This window comes from Lutra lutra, chromosome 3 (genome assembly GCF_902655055.1).
Source record: "Lutra lutra chromosome 3, mLutLut1.2, whole genome shotgun sequence".
NCBI classification, from domain to species: Eukaryota; Metazoa; Chordata; class Mammalia; order Carnivora; family Mustelidae; genus Lutra; species Lutra lutra.
The window spans coordinates 91122432-91145581 of record NC_062280.1 but is presented as its reverse complement, the minus strand read 5'-3'; the positions used below and the strand labels follow the sequence as shown (position 1 = coordinate 91145581).

General features: G+C 33.7%; 1 protein-coding gene across 1 annotated transcript in view; it reads right to left on the bottom strand.

The window, feature by feature from the left end:
• LRP1B (LDL receptor related protein 1B) overlaps positions 1-23150 on the bottom strand; it is a 1982574-nt gene that overhangs the window by 487393 nt on the left and 1472031 nt on the right. Inside the window, 2 exon segments of the mRNA XM_047722477.1 lie at positions 15696-15825; positions 16399-16533. Of these exon segments, the coding sequence (XP_047578433.1) occupies positions 15696-15825; positions 16399-16533 (265 nt within the window).

Below are 23150 nucleotides of genomic sequence, written 5' to 3'. Positions count from 1 at the left end.
GTAAGTTATCCTGTGAAGCAATCATAAAGTGCGGATTCATACAAAAGCAGACATTCCTATTTTAGTAATCTCATAAAGCAAAATGGAATATGGAAGAAAATTAAATACAAAAAGAAAATCCAGAGCATGCTGAAATAAAACACATCAAAAAAAACCTAAATGTAGAAAAATAGAAGGCATATTATCTGTGCTTTTTTCACTCATTCACTCAGCATATATAATATTTATATTACAAACATATTATAATGCAAAATACATGCTTTCAGGATCCACTCTTCTGAAGCTGTGCCTACTGAAGTTTCTATCCAACCATCAGAAAATGACAATTAGACTTTAGAAAAATATGGCAATCATTGATTCATTCAGGCAAAATTGGATAGTATTCTGTGCATATTAGAATACATATATGAGTGATCATACATGAGAAAATGAGATTGGATAAAGAAAAATCAAAGATGTACATTCATATTTAGTATTCACTTAATGAACTTACTATTCATCCATAAATATATGTATTCCCTTTATGCATATTCTTTCGATTTATTTTAAAAGTTGATTTTTTTTTCCTGAAAATGCTATATAAAATAAATGTGTTGGACTTTTACAACCAGATGAAAAAGAGGTGTAGCTAGAATTCCAAGTATAGTAGTCCTGAAGAAACTTTCATTCATATACACAAGCTCTATAAATCAGAAAGGGAAATCTTTGTAGCAAGAAATCCAACTAATATTTTATTGGTTAGATCTATGCTGAAACAGGCATGAAAAAAAATCTACACTTGCATTAAAGTTAATAATTTTTTAAACTTTAATGGGGATTCTCATTATATTAAAAAATAAATTAGATAACTGAGAGGCCAAATTTGTTGCTCCATTTAATTTTTTAAAAGAAAATTTTCAGCATTAATAATGCTCCTAAAATGACTAGTCAGTCACTGTGTTAAAATGGCAGGGGATGTGACACTGGGAAGAAGGTATTGTGGGAACCAGCACAGACAGTCGGATTCATGTCATCTACTTTAACATATTTCAGAGTTCAAGTATGTAAGGAAATATGTACAATATACATTTTATTTAATAATAACCTGCTTCCAAATGCACTAAGTGAATAATAAAAAATATTACTTCGAGTGAACAGGGAAAATTAGCCATTTAATATATTTAAGCTCTAATTCTCACAGGTATGGAAACTGTGGCTCAGGAAGTTAATGATCCACAATCGCACAGATGACAAGGAAGGGTTCAAGCCAGGAATTTCACTCAGGCTTTATGAACCCAGGCCTGTGGTGTATTCTCTATGTTGTCTCACCAAGTATAAATATAATACAATGATATAATAATCTTATATCAAATGCTATTTTTCCCTAGGTATAAAGAATAGAACAAAGATCTTCATACTTTAAAACACAAAACAAGCCATGAAAAAAGGTCTTAGTATTGAGAAACAAGTCTCTCTTGTTCTTTTTTCTCAAGTAGTCCCATTTATTTTAAATCTATAATACTTCCATGCAGGAGTCTTGAATGAATGATTATAAACTTAAGAATTAAAACTATCCAAAATAAAATTGTCTTGAGTAAAGATTTTACTCAAATTTCCCATAGCAATTTGATAAATCATCATTATATATGAAGCCAGATCTGACTATGGGAATCACTTTTATGGCTAAATAATTTATCAACTTAATAAAACTAAAAGATTCTATACCTACTAAAATTAAGCAACACTTTATGAGTATTAGGAAAGGAGTAATTTATTTGCTCCTTAAACTGAAATTAAAAATAAGGAATCAAATAGAATTAGCACCTTGAGAACCTTCAGGGATTATAACTAAATGTAGAAAAAGAACACTAAGCTTATAAAACTGCAGGGAGAAACTTATAACTAATTTAAATAGTAATTTACATAGATGTACTTGAGATAACTTTAATGAACATAGATTCTTGGTATCTAACTGTGATTTTTCACAAAGGAAAGAAATGAAAATCTTTGTCACTGGTTTTTGAAACCCCATGGAGATTAAGATTCAGTGACAGCATTACAGATTGATTTTATTCCCATTTGAGTTCAAAATTTGCCACAGTGAAATGTTTGTTGAGGTGTATGATATAGTGAAGGAAATTGCCTTTAGAGAATTAGCTTGGTTAATCTAGCACTAAAAATACTTCTCAAGGTTATTCCAGGCCTAGAAATGTTCAGAATTGTCTAAATCAAATACTGTGTTGTATAATTGAAGTTTCTCTGGATAATAATTTGTCCTAGTAATATGGGAATTTACTATTCCCATATTCCCATACTATTCCCTAGTAATATGGGAATTTACAGAGGCTTGCAGTGATATAATTTACAATCACAAAATCAAAAATGGGACATTCCAAAAGTGGTTTGAAAGGATTATGAGAATAACGTCAGAAATCATCATAACACAAATATCCACATTGTCTTAATAAGACACTGAAGTTTTTGGCAGGAAAATGTGCAATGAATAAACATTATGTTCCAATATTAACACCCAATTAATTATTGACATTTGAATAACAGGTAAAATATTCCATTTGGTTGCACCGAAAATCCTAAAGTCCCCAAAAGTTTATTGAATTTATCATATGACCATTGTACCAATAATCAGAATTACCTTACATACAGGTACACTTAGAAAGGAAAACAAATCTTTTTTTCCCTCTCACAATTAGTTAGATTAAAGCTCAAAAATATAGAAAATATTACAAATGCCCTTGTATAATTATAAATAAAATTTTTTGAGAAATAAAGCTAACATAAAGCTTTGGCTTTGGTAGGGAAGGGTAAAAAGTGTGAGATAGAAAGAAAAGAATGAATAAGGCCAAATTATTATAAAAAGAACAGGATTAAATGTGATTTTTTTTAGACATAAGAAAATAGTGAAAAGCAACTAATTTGAATCAATCCTTTTTTTGAATTTGAGATTCTCTTTTTAACTGCTAAACTATTTCTTTTGAACACAGATCTGGGTTTCAATTTTTACAATAACCTCACCACTTCTTTCTATTCCTATGCCGTTATGAGAGAGCATGATTATATACTTTATCAGATATGCTAAAGAAAGATGAGATAAAACCAAAAATTTCCATGCTGGCACAAAAATGAAGATCATGTAATTCTTTTATAGGTAGATGCCTTGATTGAGAATCAAGAATGTTACTGCTGGGGTGCCTGGGTGGCTCAGTGGGTTAAGCCTCTCTGCCTTTTGTTCAGCTCATGATCTCAGGCTCCCAGGATCAAGCCCACATTCGGCTTTCTGCTCAGCAGGGAGCCTGCTTCCCCCCTCTCTTTGCCTGCCTCTCTGACCACTCGTGATCTCTTTTTGTGTCAAATAAATAAATAAAATCTTAAAAAAAAAAAAAAGAATGTTATTGTTCTCTCTGCCATACTGGGGGATAAACAGTATGTTACTTTATCAGCAAAAAGTACAAAGAAACAAAAAGAAACAAAACAAAAACCCTACAAATTAACAATAGCAGCTAGCTTTTATGAGAGCATGAGTTTTATCTGACAAAAACCTGCTTGCAATTTTCAATGTCTTAGCAGTTTCATTAAAATTACTTAAAACTCATACTAATCGAATGATTTGTAGGCCAACATGTCAATGTTCCATCTTTAGGGTACGTGCAAATAATATAAAGCTCTGAATACATTTCATGAATACATGAATTGACATCCTTCATCCCCTATGAGGAAACGGTGGAAAGTAGAACCTTCTCTATTCCTGTGAGGGCTTCTTCACATTTCCTTGTTCTTCATTTAATGTGCAGTTTTGTTTTGAGAAAGCATTCCATGCCAATCCCAAATCACTTTTCAAGTGTCCTGAATGTGTTACTATTGCTTAGAGGTTACTGCAATATAAAAAGAACTCAGGCACAGATAGCAGAACACGTGCTAAAAGGAGTCTAGAGACAGGATAACCTTGAACACTACTTTTTTTTTTTTTTTTTTTTTTTTTTGGTCTGTAGTTTGGTGGATGATTCTCAAATGTATTCTTTTAATGCAGTCATGTACTCACATAACAAATATCAAGTAGGTACCTATTATGTGCTAGCAGCTGATGATACCGAATGTAGTGGCTTTAGCAACCCTATGAAACCCACTGATTAACGGTAGAGGCAAAAGGGTAAATAAAGAATTACCTTTAAAAAATGCCAGTAGAAATACTTGAAACTTTAAGTATTTAATTTAATTTGATTTAAATATTTAAGCTTTAAGTCTCGAAGTCATAAAATTACAGGCTTCAACTCTGAAAACGTGCAATGGTGAGAGAAGTTGTCATTTCCATAAACAATTCAGAAATGAACTTTTCTTTTGAGCCAAAATAAAAATATAGGCCATCTGGGTTGTTCTCTTTTTCTGTTAAAACTTAAAATAATATTTATCATTTATTCTATAGGTCTTGCTCTGGTTTCTGTTATTCTTACATTTTACATCAGATTCCTTCTTGATTCCTTACTTCACAATATTGAGTGAAACAATTATTATGTGTATGCCCAGTCAATACTGGAGAAGTATCAATAAAAATACTCACAAAGAAAAATATATTTGGCATCTGTAATGCGATAGCATATTATGTTTATAGCTTGTATTATATTTAGTTCCTTAATTAATTAATTTACACCTACCTCATTGTACATCTTCTCATTTTAATAAATATGCACATATACATATATGATATTACTTTGCTATTTACATGTTTCACAAGTTTTTCCTGAGTAAAAGGTCATATTTTATTCATTTTCAGTATCCCAAATATATAATATTTGATGTGTCCCTAAAATATATATATTTTCCTATGAAATATTTAATACCTAGATTCTTAGAGCCTAGCCTTATAGTACTCATAAGCTGATTTAGAATTCTTAAAATATCACACAGAAATCTACAAATTGTTTCATGACCTCTAACTTGTCTCCAATACATGAGTCTATCCAACCTACCCTGGATAGTCCACATTGAAAGATACTGAGACAATTTCCATAGGTACATAGAGAAATCTTTCAAATTTCTCTTTTACCCTTTAACCACAGTTTTATTGGTCAGATTCTTTAAAAAATCAGGGTAAGTTCATAAGTTTATGTGTGGCTGTTTCTGGTTTCTATTCAACATGGCTTTGGTGTTCTGAACCAGAAGCTCCCTCCTGTAGTGGGAATTGGCATGAACTTACTGTCCTCTCTTTCTCCTCCATCAGCCACTGAGTTAAAGAGATAACCCAAAGCATCTTTATTACTTCTAGTCCTCCTTTCTTGCTTTTAGCAGGGAGGATAAGATCCAAGATTCATGTTTAGAGGTTAAGGAGTGAAGGTGAAGCATAAAGTAAAAGATGAGGTGAGCAAAACCTAACTAGCTCTAAAACAGGGTGTTAGCAGAATTTTTGAGGAAATTCCTAGTGAAAAATATTGTGATGCTTTTCTTCCATTTGTTATAATTTGTTTATATGCTTTTCTTAGAGACCTATAGAGGTAGCTGCCTATAATTTGGGGGATGTTCTGAGTTATTTGATCATCATGGCATCTTAATATTATATACTAACAGCTTGATTCCACCATTATTTCCACTGCAAACCAAATTTAAATCTACTTGTTTTTTATGTGTCATCTTGCCTTGAGATGAAAGCATACTTTAGGATATAGTGTTAAGCTATGCTGTACTCTTGCTATCTCAAAATGAGTTAAACTATCATTCAAGATCTTTTGTATATTGTTAAGCATATTCTAAAAGCATATATATATACATATATATATAATCAATCAAAGACCACTTGACAATATGTAGTTGTCAAACACCAAAATCCTATATTAAGCTGAATCCTATGAAAAGAAACACTTTTCAGCAAATTATTTATGATCATAAATATATAAAGCTTGATTAACAAAACAATGCACAGCCCAGTTTAAAAAAAATGAGTATTTGTGCTTCACTTAGAGATCATACACTATGGAAAGTTAACCAACTTTTTTGGTATTATACAAAGTGACATACTGTGACTCCTACTGTAGGAAGTGAATTTTTAGCATAAAAAATTATTACATTTCAATTTTTCTAAAAAGAAGTGTTGCCTTACAAAAAGTCAACAGAAGCAAGAAACTAATTTTTCAAGCTGAAGTAAATTCATACATGCTTTCTATTTTGCATTTGGTTATATTTTAAAAGATTTCAAGTCTCCATTGTTCAGAACAGGCTTCATGACCACCTTTCAAGACACATTTATATCTTGGATTCAGCTAATTTACTCCATCATTGTTCACCTTTTTCTTTGGCGACATCACCTGACATGTTTTAACTTCAAACATCGAGAATATGAAAATGCTGTACTTTATTCATATGATATGAATTTTGACACCTAGTCTATGTAATATTACCTGGAAGCCAATGTTCTAATAAACATTTCCTGAAAATCAGCATAGCATTTAAAAAGGTGTATCAATTCTTAACTATAAATCCTGAGAAACATCTATCCATGTGACTTAATTAATTTTTAAGAAATATTCTTAAAAAGAAGTGAGGTATGGAGGTAAATATTATTTGAATTATTGCTATATATTTAAAATATTTCTTGTTTTGTGGATTAAAATGTAAATTTTGTTTGGGGGGCTTAAAATTAGGAATTCAAAAATATTTAATGAGATACTCCAGCTGAGTCTGTGCTGATCTCACAGTTGCAATGGAAAGAAATGGGAAATCTAAGAGACATCTGGATACAAGAGATGACAGGAGTTAATGACAGATGAAAAACTACATTAAACCTAAAGTAAGTTTCAATCTTGTCAGGACAAAAAGACATACAATAGTTAGGCAAAGAAGTCAGTAGACTAAAGGTAGGTGGATATATTAAATTTCTATGACAGTGGACATTAAAAGATTTTCTAAAGAAAAATGGAAATATAAGTGAAGGAATGAAGATAAGACTTTGGATGCAATGCTTTGAATGATGTAAAAAAAAACATGAACGTATGTTTTGAAGGGTAAATATAACAAGAAAGGAATGGCATATAAAGACATACACGAAGAGAGACGTGTTGAAGAGGTATATGGAGGGGGTGAGAGAGAGCAAGAGAACTCGGAATTAGAGAAGGTAATAGAGACAATAAATTCTTTAGTGGATAACATTGGAAAAATATGTCAAAGAGAAGGCAAATGGTGTGAAATCTAGAAAAAAATATGAATTTGGCTATGGATAATTTTTAACAATTCTGGAAGGAACAGAACTTCTCTAAGAAGTTGAGAAGTAAACATGCAGAGAGAAATAAGATATTGTTTTGGGGGGTTGTTTTTTTTTCTTTTTTGTTTGTTTGTTTGTTTGTTTCAAATGAGAGAGATCTGATCTTATTTGAAAGAGAAAGGCTTCATCGAAAGGAATGGATTAAGGATGACAGCAGAGTTATTGCATGAGATACCTGAGAAAATTAAAGTAGAGATTTAAATAAGAAATAAAACCTTCTCTGAGGTTATACTCACTTATTTTAAAACATTCACAGCATACATTCACACATCCTACTTTCTCATACCACGTCATCACTATCACAACTGACCACTGAATTTATTTAATTGCTTTACTACTCACTGAAAACTTTGCCATCTTCTCCCTCCACTGCTGACATTCTTAGGGATTTCATGACTCATGTTGATGACCTTGTGAACATCTTAGCTCACGTTCACCTCATCTGTTCCAGGGACCTATATCCCTCCTTTACCCCTACCTTACATAAGCAAGGCCACACACTCATCTTAATTACCACATGGGACTGCTCTATTTCCAATTTTACCAATTCTGAAATCATTGCTTAATTTATAGAGTTGTCTTAGTCATTTGTGTCCTTACTCTTTACTCTCTGACTTTAATATACTGTTTTAGGTTTCCACGATTCCGTGACTAACTTCTAGACCTCAGCTCCTGACCGGCAACTCATGGTTATTCCATTACAATCCAGCTTTGAATCTGTCACCCCCTGTTCCCTTTCTCTCTCTCTCTTTCTCTCTCTCTTTGTGTATGTGTGTGTGTTTGTTTTTGTTGTTTTTGTTTTGCTTTGTTTTGTTTTGTTTTTTTGGCTACTGCTAAGGTGCTATTACTACTCTAGGTCATAGAAACATACTAATTAGATCCTAGAAATCTATCCCAGTTGGATTCATGTTGCTTTAAGTTCTTTTATTCATATTCTAGTCACCACAATAGTTTTAGCAAAACTTACTTATCCATTTAAAGCTGCTACCCTTATTCCTATGACTATCACCTACAAGCCTATGAGTTTCTTCAATTTCACTAATTTTAATTGCTAAAATATATTTTATTGTTCCATCCTGTCTCTTCACTCCATCTCCAAAACTAGAGGGAGGAAGAGAAATTCCCCTAATTCAACGCTTCCACTTAAATTTACCTCATTTAATCCTTTCAATAACCAAAAAGGACATAGGCATTTGAGATCAAGATATTTCAGAAGACCTCAAAAGGTAGGAGACATCCAAGTTGGGGTTCCAAACTCTGCTGGTGTTCCACCTTGACATCCTCAGATCTTATTTCCTGTTTCTATATTCACCAGCCCCAGCTTCTGTGTCCTTTGTCTCTAACAGTTTCCCACAGGCACTTTTCTTGAGGGAACAGGAACTAGCAACTCTTCTTTCACAAGCAATTCTGAGAGCTCGAAATCTTGGGGCTATAGGTCTCCCAAGGGTTGTCCTCATTCAATGAACGGTTGGGTGGGAGTTTGAAAGCCAAATTCCCCTGCTCTCAAGTGAGGTTTACACTTCAGAGCTCCCCAAGTAATCAGTGGAGACCTGGACCTTGCTCACAGTTGAACTTTTGTTTGGTCTCTTCCCCTTTCCTATCCTGATTCTCTCCCATTTCCTGAACTGAATTCTCATTCCAGGATCTGTTTCTAGGGTACCTGATGTAAGACACAAATTTTGTCCATTTTGCTTTCTGGTCTGTATTCTCCCTGCCCCACTCTATTGCTTCTTCCTTGTCCATGTTCTTCCTACACTGCCTGAAATTTGCCTTTCCACCGGTTTCTTCCCCTCTGTCTATGAACATGTGGAGTACCCCCTGACTCCTACACAGAGGAAAACTTTCTCCATACCCTACTATCTTCTCAACATTTCTATTGTTCCCTCTTTCCCTTCATTGCCCAAATTTCTGTCACTGTAGATGAAATATGCTAGTTCTACATTCTAATTATGTTTCATTTATTCATTCCTTATATTTGGCTTCTGTCTTTATCACTTTCCTGAAATTGATAACAATTAACAATATCACACTGATCATCAACTGCATGTTCCGTTCTTCGCTTTAATCTCTCCTCAGCTCTTTACTGCTGGCACACTCTTCTCCCTGGAACTGTCTCCCCTTGACTTCTATGACAGAGTAATTTTCAGAGGGCTTGAAATATCCACTTTTCTTTCTCTTTGGCCTTATTGTTGATTTTCTTTTTCCTCTCTCTTTTTTTTTAAAGATTTTATTTATTTATTTGTCAGAGAGAGAGAGGGAGAGAGAGCAAGCACAGGCAGACAGAATGGCAGGCAGAGGCAGAGGGAGAAGCAGGCTCCCTGATGAGCAAGGAGCCCCATGTGGGACTCTATCCCAGGACGCTGGGATCATGACCTGAGCAGAAGGCAGCTGCTTAACCAACTGAGCCACCCAGGGGTCCCTCTTTTTCCTCTCTCTTAATCATTTTATCCCCTAACTATAAACATTCTTCATTTTTGTCCTTAGACTTCTTTTTTTCTGTACTCTTTTTTGGTGATCTCATTCACTACCATAGTTTATTGCAGAGTCTGAACCATTGGCATAAACCAAAGTGACTTTATATTTATCCAACTCTTGATTCCATATACTCTACTGAATATCTTTTTTCCAGAAGAATCCAGGACTTCCAAGACAATTTCAGTTAAAAGAAAAAAAAAATAATGTTAAGATTATTGTTTTCAGGCATAAAAGACGGGATCTTTCTGAATCCAAACTGATTATTTCATAAGTATTTTAAAATGTTTCCCTCTCTGCAGCTCTGATCAAACTCCTACTGGCCTAAGGACTTATAGTGAGAAAGTGACCTTTTCTTTTCTTTTCTTTTCTTTTCTTCTCTTCTTTCTTTTTTTTTCTTTTCTTTCCCCTTCCCTTCCCTTTCGTTCCTTTCTTTTCTTTTCACTTACTGACCTTTTCTATTTATTTTAGTCTCCCCTTTACATATTTGCCTGTAGCTCTCTCCATTACTTGGCCTGAGGGTAAAGAAAGAACTCCTCCCCCATAAGACTCTGTCTAGGATGGTAACTATTTCTAAGAATTCCCTAATTTAAACAATACTACAATATCAATAAACTCTCATTACACTTCTAACCATTGCTTATGTGGAGGCTTTGGGGCCTGAGAGAAGGTTTAGGAGAGAGTCTAGGACCATTTTAATATCCACTTAGGAAAGTAGAGAAGGTGTTTGTGGTAATTTCTTTAATATGTGGAGAATGCTATTGTCTATTTTATGGCTCCAAGTTATCCCAGCTACCTGTAGGCTCTTTTCTATGTGGCTATGCTCTTGCCAATGGCCTTTGCTTTGCCACTACCAATGCTTTGATTATTCTATTTCTTCTTCATATGATATATTTCCTCCCCATCTCAGAGATCTCTCTCCTTCAAGTCTTATCTATAAAACCTTGACTAAGCATCACCATTGTTGCTACTACCCTCACTGTGATTACCTACTCTGATTATACACAATCTCTTCTTTCTTAAAACTCAGTGTAACTTCACAAAGATCTTACAGAAATTAGGTTAACATGATTTTTAGAATGAGATTTAGGCTTGAGTCATACTGATCTAGGCTTTTTAAACCTGAAAATGAATCTCACGTTACAATATGAGACTATTAATTTAACTGAAACTGTTAAAACAGAAAACTCATTGTGAACAGAAGCAGCATCTGATTTTTATACTATCATACTTTACAGTGCCTACCAGTGTCTTTCACACTATAAGCAGTCCTATTTTGTCAAGATGTACTGAACTGAAACCTGAAGAAGAGATGGAGATGCCCTGACATGACCTTGCACCCAGCATGCTGCACTCATAAATGTTTGTTTTTTTTTTTTAATAAACTGGCAGAAATCAGAGTATATGTGGGTCCCTTTGCCTGATGTTCTCAATCATCCTAGAGAGAAGTAGGTATGTTTTTCTGCTAAGATGGCTGTGGAGTTATAAAAATATACTTAAAGAGAAGAAGACTTGGAACAACAACTTGAGGTCCTATGCTATGTTTCAACAAAGAATAAATAAATAAATAAATAAGAAAACTACAGATTGACAAGCAGCAGCAGCAAGAGGCCTGCTATATTGAACTACATGAATCTATAATATGCCAGGCACAAGACACTCTCGATCATACAAATGAAGTTTTGGGCTTATTATAAATACAAGGGGAAGAAATTCTTTATTAGAAACAAACTCATTTCCTATGTATCTCTGGGATTTCATAACATTCAAATTATATTTGTTCCTACCATTAGAATAATTATCCACAATAGAGCAATCGATCAAGTTTTCTCAATTGAGGTTATAATGATTTATTGCTTGATTATAAATTATAACTTAAAAAGAGATTTTTAAAGTACCATCACATTGCCAAAATTACACTTTATTTTTAAGTTTATGAGTGTGATAGGGACATATTCAATTGAGTCATGTGTTACAGTCTTGGAATTAAAGAGAAGCACACCCTTCCCTCACAGTCTTAAGATGTAATGGCACACACTTGGTTGTAGGCAAGGGCCTCTACAGGGGAAGGGGAAATCAGACTCAAGTCAAAATTATTTTATAAGCTTCTTCTCCTAATTTTTTTCCAGAATTTTCTCATTATGGCTTATCTTCTTTTTTACTTATACTTCTGATTTTTAAATTTTCATTACAGTTTTATCCTGAAACTGTTAAAACTGTTTCCTTGTATTTTGATATTTTTGGTTATTAATTTTTGTAATGTTTTCCTATATATATATATGTGTGTGTGTGTGTGATACGTTACACACACATGCATATGCATATGTTGTAGCATGACTTTTGAGTTTAGAAAAACCTAACTCTCCCACATATCAATTTGAAAGCAGAGTAATATTTAAAATAGCTGATTCAGTTTCCTTATCTGTTAAATAGAGGAAATAATACTACTCTGGGTTTGTTGTGAGCCTTTAAATATACTGAAAGGGTAACAGATTTCCTGGTATATTAGATATAGGGTATACGACATAGACACCAAAGATCATACCAAGTGTTTTAACCTAAGCAACTGAAGTAACAGGACAGGCATCAACTAATGGAGGACTCATAATTGTAGAGAAAGATTCAGTTCTATTTTGAACCTGTTAAGGTTAAGATTTCTGGTGGATCTTCTTTTGGTTATCTATTGCTTCTAGCAAACCCCTCCAAATTTAAAGGCTTAAAACAACATTAACTTACTTACTTCTGCATTTGCAATTTGATAAGAGCTCAGTAGGAACCATTCATTCCTCCTTCACATCCACTGTGGTGCCACCAAGGTGGAGGTAACATAATAGCTAGGGACTGGAATCATTTAGATTCACTCACTCAACATATCTAGCAATTGGTACTGGCTCTCAGCTCAGATCTTAGCTAGGGTTGTTAGCCAGAACACCTACACTGGCCCCTTCATGGTGTACCTTGGCTTCCTCACAGCAGAGAGGGTGGTTTTTAAGAATGTCCCAAGATAACCATGTAGAAGTTTTCTTTTCTCTTATGATATAGCCTCAGATTTTACATAGTATCACTTCCATAATAGTCAGAGATCCACCCAAATTCAAGTATATGAAAAAGATGCTCCACTTCTCTGTTTGGAAGTGTCAATATCACATTTTAAGGAGAGCATGTAAAATGACAGATATTATTGTAATCATCTTGGAAAATAAAATCTGCCACAGATCTGTTTGAAGAAGTAGTCCATAACATAAAAATCTAGAGTTTAGAGTGAGGTGGGTCTTGCTTTCAACATTTTACAGTCTTTAACATTTAGGTGGGATGAGACTACTGAAGAGAGAATGACACCAAGGACTGAGCCCTGGGGAACTCCAAAATTAAGATGTCAAAGAGAAAATGAACTAAGAAAGGAGAGAGTGTTGGAATGACTACTGAAATGGAAAAATCAAGAGAATTGGTTTCCTTCTTCCTCATAATGTCTCTTTGAAATTCATTGAAATTCACTTCCTCAAGATCCGTCCTAGTAATAGAAACTGAGTTTGCTGAGAAACTGAGTTTGTTGTACATATTGTTAGGTCTGGGACCTCATGCAAGCCCATGTGATGAGACATAACTTGTTAACTATGTCAAAATAATATTTTCCCTCTGTCTATTGACTGATCTAAGGATGGGCATGTAATCTATTTCTGATTAAGGGATAACAAAGGAATTGACATAAAGATGTTTTTCTTTCCAAATATGATCCAGCAAGGAAAAGCTGTTTTTATCCTCTCCCTTTTCTTTTTAAGTGTAAACAAACTCCTTGGTGATATATCAAGCATGTTGCAACAGTGAGACTAAGACATGAAGTCTAAGACAGAATATAATGTAGTAAAGATAAGAGTTGGAAAACAAAATAGAAAAACTCCAAAAGTTTACACTCAAAATTTTTGCATCCAAGAGCATTCTTAACCAATGCAAGTTTTTTAATTTTTACAACATAATCTTAGCCAGAAGTGTGACAAATTGCAGGTGTTATTTCACTTTCCTATATTAATCTTCTTTGTTTCCTTTTTCACTGTACTAATACAATGACTTAATTTTATAACATTTGTCAAGAAACTGAAGCAAATGAAGATATTGGGAAAACAACAAACAAGCTATAACAAATAAGAAAGTTTGTAGACTTTCCACAAGAGCCAATTTGATGTTTTACATAGATTGACTTCATTCTAAATCAGCATCATGTTATCTAATACACCATGATTCACTTGCCCATCCCTCCAAACAGAAGAGGAGTTCTATTAACATAAAAACATCTACCCTTTAAAAACCAACAAAAAACTCTGAAGTCAAATCATAGTAGCAATGAAAGAAACACAGTGGTGGAAAGTTATATAAAGTTTTATAATAGGATGACTTCGATATCACTGCTTAAGAGAAAAACAGTTATCAGTCTGCATCTTATTTTTTACCAGCCACTGTACTAAACACTGGGTATAGAGAAATAAACCAAATGCGCATGACTATTCTCCTCATAGCACAGTGAAGAATGGAGACATCATCCAGTCCAGAGGAAAAAAAAAAAAAAAAACAGAGCTACTAAGCAAATAAATATAAGTAAATAAGCAAATATTAGTGCATGGGATTTAGAAAAAAATGAAAGTAATCAAAGTACTAGGTACTTTGGTGTCACAGAATAGAACAATCTAATCTGTTTACAAAGCCAGGGAAGGATAAACAAAATTTAGCAAAGTAAAAATAGGAAGAAAAACACTGCTGTTAAAGGAAAGAGGCTGTTCAAAGGGTAAGAATAGGAAAGAACAGGAAGTATCTGAAAATATTTTTAAAACTACGTAGTCCAACAGAGATTGACTGAGATATCACAAAGTAGTAGTAGCAGGAGTATGAGCCTGAGTCTTGATATAAGGCCTGATTCAGAAGGATCACAAAAGAGGTGCCTGGCAGCTCAGCTGGTTGAGCATCTGACTCTTGACTGCTGCTCAGTTCGTGATCTCAGGGTCCTGATCTCAAGGCCGTGAGATTGTGCCCCGAATCGATCCCTGACCCGTGTACCAGAACCTCACATGGGTCTCCTCACTCAGCACAGAGTCTGCTTGTCCCTCTCCCTCTGCTCCTGGCCCATCTGCTCATGCTCTCTCTAAATAAATAAATAAATAAATAACAAGTAAATACATAAGATACTAAAAAAAATGAAAGAAGGATCACAACAGAAATTTGGGCTTTACACAAAAGTCAATGAGGATCCCTCAAAAGGATTTAAGCAAGATTTATATTAAAGGAAAAAAATTCACTGTAACCTTTAATGATGTTAGGAGATGAACTGGGATTATTGCAGAGTTGTATGTGTAAGATAAGAATAGATTTAATTAAAGTGGGAGTTGCAAAGATGGAGAGTAGTAGATTGATAATATTTAGAAAAGAAATATTAATAGAACTTGATGGCAGATTGAATTCATTTTAATTTTAGATATGCAAAGTTTGAGCATCTATGAAACATCTAAATGGAAAAATGGAGATGTCAAAAAGGCAGGTAGACATATTTATCTGGAACTCAAGGGAAAAAAATACAAAGCTTTGGATGAACATGTTGTCTTAGCAATCATAGACTTATAAATGAAAATTGAAGCTTTAGAAATATTGAAGAATGAGGTTGGATATTAATCACTCATCAAGTAAGTGAATACCCATTTTGTAAACAGTGGTAGGGGAGAACTTTAAATTGAGAATCCAGAAACACGTTGGTATACTTACTTGGATTTACACATCCATTAAAGAACTGTGTAATAAATATGACCTCATCAAATATATTCTAAAATATACATCACAGAGTGAAAATAAACTTTTCTTTTTTTGCTCAGGTAAAATACTGAGTTTCATTTCAAATACTATGAGTAAAAATAAATATTAATATGAACATCTGGATTTTTTAAATGAAACTTAAGAAAACTCACTTAAAACTCAAGATATATGTAAAGCTTAAAATTACCCTTTCTCTGGGTGCACAGCTATAGATCTTGGTTGATCCAGGCCTTGGGAAATAATTACATAACGGAAAGAGCCATTGAGTCTTGCAACTTCAATTAAGTTGAAACCATGATCTGTCCAATATATGTTACCTAGGAGAAACACAGGTGTGTTTATAATATGGTTGTAAGAAAGAAAAGTATTTATTATTTATGGCTAAAATTAACTTTCTAAAGCATTTGCATAACTATCAAGAAATCATATATTCCTATTTTTTTAATGTGTACATTTCCTAAGCAGAAAGTTGTAAATAAACTAATATGCAAATACTTCCCAATCTCATGCATCTGTGGTTTAAACTATATAATGATACATTTATATGCTAAAAATAAGTTGAAATTTCTCTCACCTAAAGAAGGGATCTATTTTAACTTTCTACTGACTTCAGGCAAAAGAGAACTTCTAACACATTTGTTTACCTGCCTCACAGTTCCCAGGAGATTTGGACAAAGTTAACACTACGTAATCTACTTCTGCATAAAAACACTCGTCTAAAGACTCAAAAGCATTAGAAAGAATGAAGCCAAGAGCAAAAAGACTATTTATCCCCGTGGCTAGGAGTACAAAAAAAATTATTGTGAGTTGGAAACAGAATTTTTATGAAGGAGATTGAGATCCTAACAGAATAGGTAGGAAATGAGAATAGAAAAAGCCATGGATTATACCAGCAATCCAGTCAATAGCTATCCCCTCCACTCTTCCCAAGCCATTGGTAATGATATCTTCTTTCCAAGTCTGATCTCTTTTAGCTCGGCTAATTTTATTGAAGCCCATGTCTGTCCAGTAGATGGTATCATTTTCTATGGATAAGACAGAAAGAAAAAAAAAGCAAAAAACATACACATACACTATAAAAGATATCAATGTATGTATTAGGATCACATTGTATTAGTATTTTGGGGGTTATCATCCTGGGTATACTAGGGTATAGATATTCTTCAGGACAATTTACTAACACAAATAGCAAGAAAGATATTAAAACAACATGAAAGAATCTAATCAAATGGTTTTTTAAAAGTACTTTTGAAATATATGTGGAAATGACCTATCACATCCTTGATTGTTTTTTCTTCATTTTTCTACTCATTTAACTCAAAAAACACTTATCTCACATTATTTTGCAACCCTGATGTCAAACCATGCTATTTGGGACCACAGTTTTTCCCTTCACACCTATACCTGTGTCTGAGTTCTCTAAATATAAAAAGAATACTACTGGAGGTAATCAACAAAGTCTTAAAGTAGAGAGAGAATGGAAAGAAACATAAGGGCATTTCAACTATATCAAGAGTGTTTTAAGCATAAGGTCATTCAAAATGTATAAAGTCTTAAAAATGCCCTAGCATTCAATTATTCCTTCTGAGGTACCAGTTTCCCAAATGTCAAGTACAAACCCCTTACATTATTTTTCAAACTCTGATTGTACAAATGGGCTTAAGAATACTTGAAAAATGGCTCTATGCTATCGCAGAGTCTTTAAATAACAGTGCTTTTTGAATATTTGAATGAAAAATGTGTCTAAAGATTCTAAATGAAATATATTATATATGCAAGCATATGCATAAAGGGTAGCGTTTATAGACCAATGATTTTAAATATAGCCACCAGAAAGACACTGGGGACAAATCATTAAATAATAAATTTGCCACCAACTAAGTAAGTTTTTGTGTTGTGACCTATGTGGCCATTTGAAGAACAAATCCTTTAAGACCAATATAATTTCCCTCTGGCACAGTGACAGACTATGGAAATAAAGAAAAAGTAATTAGTATAATAAAGCCATTTATCAGTAAGCTTTGAGATTCCATTTCAAGTATAATATAGTCTAAATTCTTTTGCCTAATTGGAAAAAGGTTCCAAATCCCCTTGTTCTCAAGGATGGTAAGTCAAATATATAATTGTTTGAAGCAGAGAAGATACCATTTTCAAATATTTATCTGGAACTTGTTTGGTTTTTCCAATTTTATTAAAGTATTAGTTAACATTTGAAAGAGTGAATCAGTGAACAATAAACATTACTTTTGCATCAATACTAAGCATTATGTCAAATCTAAATTCTCTTCTGCAAATGTTAGACCCATATATCTAACTGCCTTTTTTGTATCTCCACTTTTATGTAGAGTAGACAATCTTGGTATACAAAAGACAAATTCTGGATTTCTACATGAAACACTCTTCCCTTGTAGTCTTTCACATTGCAACTCCATAAGCCATGATGGTATGATGGATGATATTTCCATCCTCTGTTTCTTGGGCTAAAAACCTCATATTATCCTTGAATACTTTTTCTCAAACTTCACATCTAATCCATCACCCATATATTGTAGTGTTCAATCTATTACAAAGTATTTTTGGTTCTTTTAATTCTTTCAAATCATATCCATCATCTAACTACTTTTCACACTCTCTACTACTTACAGTGCAATCCAAACTACTATTAACTCTTGCCTGAAGCACAGTTGGCTCTTGAACAACCCAAATTTGAACTGTGTAGGCCCATCATACATGTTTTTTTTCTTTTTTTTTTTTTAAGATTTTATTTATTTACTTGACAGACAGAGATCACAAGTAGACAGAGAAGCAGGCAGAGAGAGGGGGAAGCAGGCTCCCTGCTGAGCAGAGAGCCCAACGTGGGGCTCAATCCCAGGACCATGAGATCATGACCTGAGCCAAAGGCAGAGGCTTAACCCACTGGACCACCCAGGTGCCCCCATGGTTTGTTTTGTTTTGTTTTGTTTTGTTTTGTTTCAGTGAATATACTGAACAATATTTATATAGTCACAGACAGACATTTTATCCTGTAGGCAGATGATGTAAATTTACAGCATCAATAAACTCAATAAAGTACTTTAAATGTATTTCTCTAATGATTTTGTTAGTAACATTTTATCTAGCTTGCTTTATTCTAAGTATACAGTATATAATACATAGAACATACATACAAAATATGTGTTAAGCAACTGTTTAAGTTATTGTAAGTCTTCTAGTCAACAGTAGGTTCTTAGAGGTTAAGTTTTAGGGGAGTCAAAAGTTATATGCAGATTTTCAACTGCATAGGGGTCAGTTCCTTTAATCCCCACATTGTCCAAGGTCAACTATATTGAAAATAGCTTTCTAACTTTTTGCCCAGCTTCATTTCTGCCTCAGTACTCCCCTTTCCTCCCTAGTCCTTTCTGTACTTAGGGGCCATTGTTACCCTTTTAAAAAGTAAACAAGATCATTTCTCTCCTCTCCACTCAAACTCTCTAATCATTTTTCATTTCATCCAAGGCACAATTAAAGTTTCTTCCCATTACCTTCATAATCTACCCATATCCTTCAACCTTCTCTCACCTGACATCATTCCATTCTCGCCCTCACTCATTTTCTCTGGTAACAGACTTTTTCTTCCTAACAGAAACCAAATACTACCAGTCTAAGTTCTTTACATTACTCCTGTTTAGGAGCTCTTTCCTCAGATATCTGCATATCTCTGTCTTAGCTCAAATATCCCTTCCTTCTTACTGAAACTTTCTCTGACTACCTGTAAAAAATTATTTCCTTGACATGCTCTACCCACCTCATCAAACCTATTTTTGTCCATAGCATTTATTACTGTCAAACCCTGTGAGGGTCAAGACTTTACTTTGTTCACTGCTTTATCCCTGGCACCTAGAAAAATAATATCTGACACGCAGTAAGCTCAAAGTAAACGTTTGTTGAATAATGAATGAATGTGATGTGCTTGCTATACAAAGACTGGCTGAAGGAGATATGGGGAAGACACAGAGTTTATCATGAGAAACTTTATAAGCTCAATGAGAAGAAAGTATGCATTTGAAAAAAAAGATGATTAACAATTCACAATACTGGAGCATGAGCAGCCTATACGTATTACAGGCAAGTAATCTTGCAAAAGTTCAAAGAAAATATTCACAACAATCTTCACAAGTAATAGGAAGAAATACCCTATTTTATATGGGAATCTTACTTTTGAATTACCCTCTAATAACTCTGTCAGGCTGCAAACTGCTGTTTCATATAACCAAGAAACATTCTTCTCCACAAACTACAGTTCGCATATACTTTTATTATTATATTGAGCTGAAATCGGGGCTTTACATTTTTTTTTCTTAGAAACAGACCATGAGGAGGTTGTCTGGGTGGCTCAGTTGGTTAGTGTCCAACTCTTGATTTCGACTCAGGTCATGATCTCAGGATCCTGGGATTGAGTGCCACTTTGGGCTGTACACTCAGCTTGGAGGCTGCTTGGAATTCTTTCTCCCTCTCCCTTTACCCCTCCCCGCACTCGTGCTCATTCTCTCTGAATAAATAGTAAGCAAACCCTTAAAAAAAAAATAAAAAAACAGACTCTGAGATAATTCATAGGTAGGGATTGCAACTGACCCAACTTTTACCAATGTAGTCACATGCGCTGTAGATAGTTCATGAATATTCATTTCGTGGGTAATAATAGATTAATTTGTAACACTGAGGTTATCTACTAAATGGTCAAGTCCACTAGGTCAAAGCACTGAGGAACTGAAAAGTTTCCTTGTATTATTTCTATTAGATATTTTGGGAGATTAGTGAGCAAATCAATCTTGTGGTGACACAGTAAAGAGGACTTAAACAACAGAATTAAATCAGTCATTCATATCCAAATCTCTTTCTTATCAATTCCTTCACATACGTATTCAGACCTATACATTTTATATTGAGTAAGTTGACTAATACATAAGACTATGTTTTCTCAAAAAAATGTATTTTCTAATATCTGGGATTATCTGTAAAATAAACAAATTATGTCAGGACTGTCTTAATTAAGAATAAAATCAGACTGAAAGATGATAAAATTTTACAACAAACGGTGAAGATACAAAATGGAAATCCATATAAATATAGAAAGGGAAGAAAAGACTATCATAACTGTGTCCTGATACTTACTCCAAAACATATTTTTTTAACTTTAATTATCCTTATTCAACACATTCTTATAGAATATTTGTGTGGGTTAAACATTATTAGAGGCTTAGGAGTTTAGTGGCAAACATGATAGACAGTCCTTGTAATCACAGAGTTCACTTCTGGAATTAAATTAAAAATAAACTGTCTTGAGACATATGGTAATTGGTAATATATAAAATAATCATAGGATTGGAAAATTGAATTTGTAATTTAAGGTAATAACAATTATAATTAGCTCCCCACAGATATAATAAGACACATAGGATATTGGTAACTATTTTCAAGGATTACATATAGAGAGATTGGAGGCCAGCTATTGTGCATTGTAACTACAGTCAGAATTAAAAGAAAAACTGCATACAGTTATAATGATATTAGTCTGTAAAATAAGGGAGAAGCTTATTGATGCTGAGAAAAGTTAAACTTTTTGAGTTAAGCTGAAGTGCTGACCATCTACAGAACTAGATTATGCACAATCCTGTATGAAAATAGGAAACAAGAAATATAAATCTCTTAAAGGCCTTTCACTCCTATTTTTATTATGTTTGTACTAATATATAATAACATATATTAGTATATAAAATTTTTATTTTATTATAAAATAATCTATTATTATAAAATAATTTATTATTATAGAATAAAATTTTATATTTATATAAATTATATAATTTTATTATCTATTTTTATGATTAATGAACACTTATTATTTATTGTGAATACACTTGTCTCCATGTTAGCTTGGGTCGTTGGGTCCTTTCTAGAAAATTCAAAGTCTTGTTTCCCCACCTAAACTGAGATACTATTTCAGAAAACACCATACCAAAATAAAAATTAAGAAAAAAAAGATAAAATATGATGTATAAGGTTACCATGCTTCTCTCTCCTAATGAAAAAGTCACCAACACACCAGGAAGATAACAGACTAGATTGCAAGGGGTCTAGGGCTAGGATCTTAACATTGATTGTCCCACCGTCTCCCATGAGACTTTCACAAAGTTACTTTGTCTCTCTTTTTTTTTTTTTTTAAAGATTTTTTTTTTTTTATTTTTTTTATTCATTTGACAGAGAGAGATCACAAGCAGGCAGAGAGGCAGGCAGAGAGAGAGGAGGAAGCAGGCTCCCCGCTGAGCAGAGAGCCCGATGCGGGGCTCGATCCCAGGACCCTGAGATCATGACCTGAGCCGAAGGCAGCGGCTTAATCCACTGAGCCACCCAGGCGCCCCACTTTGTCTCTCTTGATCTCAGTTTCCTCACATATGAATATGAAGATACAAATAAAAAGACAGATATACAGATATAAATAAAAGAAGGTAAAACCTAGATAACTTTTAGGATTCCTTTCAACTCTTGATGTTCTAATGTTAAGATTTAATTTTTGGTTGCACTTTAAAGGAATATAGTATCTCAAAGTTCTGCCCAGTTTTAGCTGTTACATAGATTTGCCTTTTTCTCTGTAATTTTTTCTCATTTTAACTAGCTTTGTTGTCTGGAGCTAAAAAGAATAAAGCATATGATTTTTCCCAGAGCATGCAACTAATGGTTATGAAACCACATCTATTTTTTTTAAATACAGACCTTTGCACTTATCCTACTAAATGCTACCCTGTTACATTTGATCAGTGATCTTGTCAATTGACATTTTTCAAAAAAATCATGTTATCCAATGCTCCTTTTTGTGATACCCACAATGTGATAAGTATATCTTTATTCAACTATATCTTTATTCAAGGCAATAAGAAATATGTTGAACAGAATCAAAGATATACTTTTGGCATACCATTTTCTGCTGCAATTGCACTCCACCATTCTTTCATTCTGGCTGATACAACCAGGAAGAACTCCTACCACAGATGAAGAGCCAAGAAATTCTCAAGATTCTCCCCTTTCCAGGAATCAGTCTGTGCTGATCTACTCTGGTTGAGAGTGCTTACCTTAGGAGGTAAGGGGCAAATGACTGGCTTCAGCTAAGGAATGGCTTTAGAATGTATTATTATCAAAAAGTAGAGGGGAGCTTATTATTTTAGCTTCCTCCTCAATTACCAGGATTTTTATTTTTCTTTCCGGCACCAGTGTTGAATATGTCTGAGAGGTGAAAATTACAGCGAGACCAAGAAAAATACTGGCTTTTTGGATGAGACTTTTACAAATATTATATTTTTGTAAAAGATCTATATCTTAGCGCTTTGATCACACATCACCAGGCTTTAGTCTTTTATTTTGTCTAGAATTCTAAAAGGTAAAGTAAATATAACAAATACAATCTCAACTTCGGTAAAAATGGTGACATCCAACCTTAATTCTGAGAACACCAGAACACTGAAAGACTATAAGTGTTCCCGGCTCCTATTATAATTGTTTCTATTTTCTTGCAAATAAGAGCCAGTGCTGTGAGGATCAGGAAAAGAAAACAAAACAAAACCAAAAAAGAAAAAAAAAAAAAAAACCATGAAGATGGAAAGAGTTTGTGAGC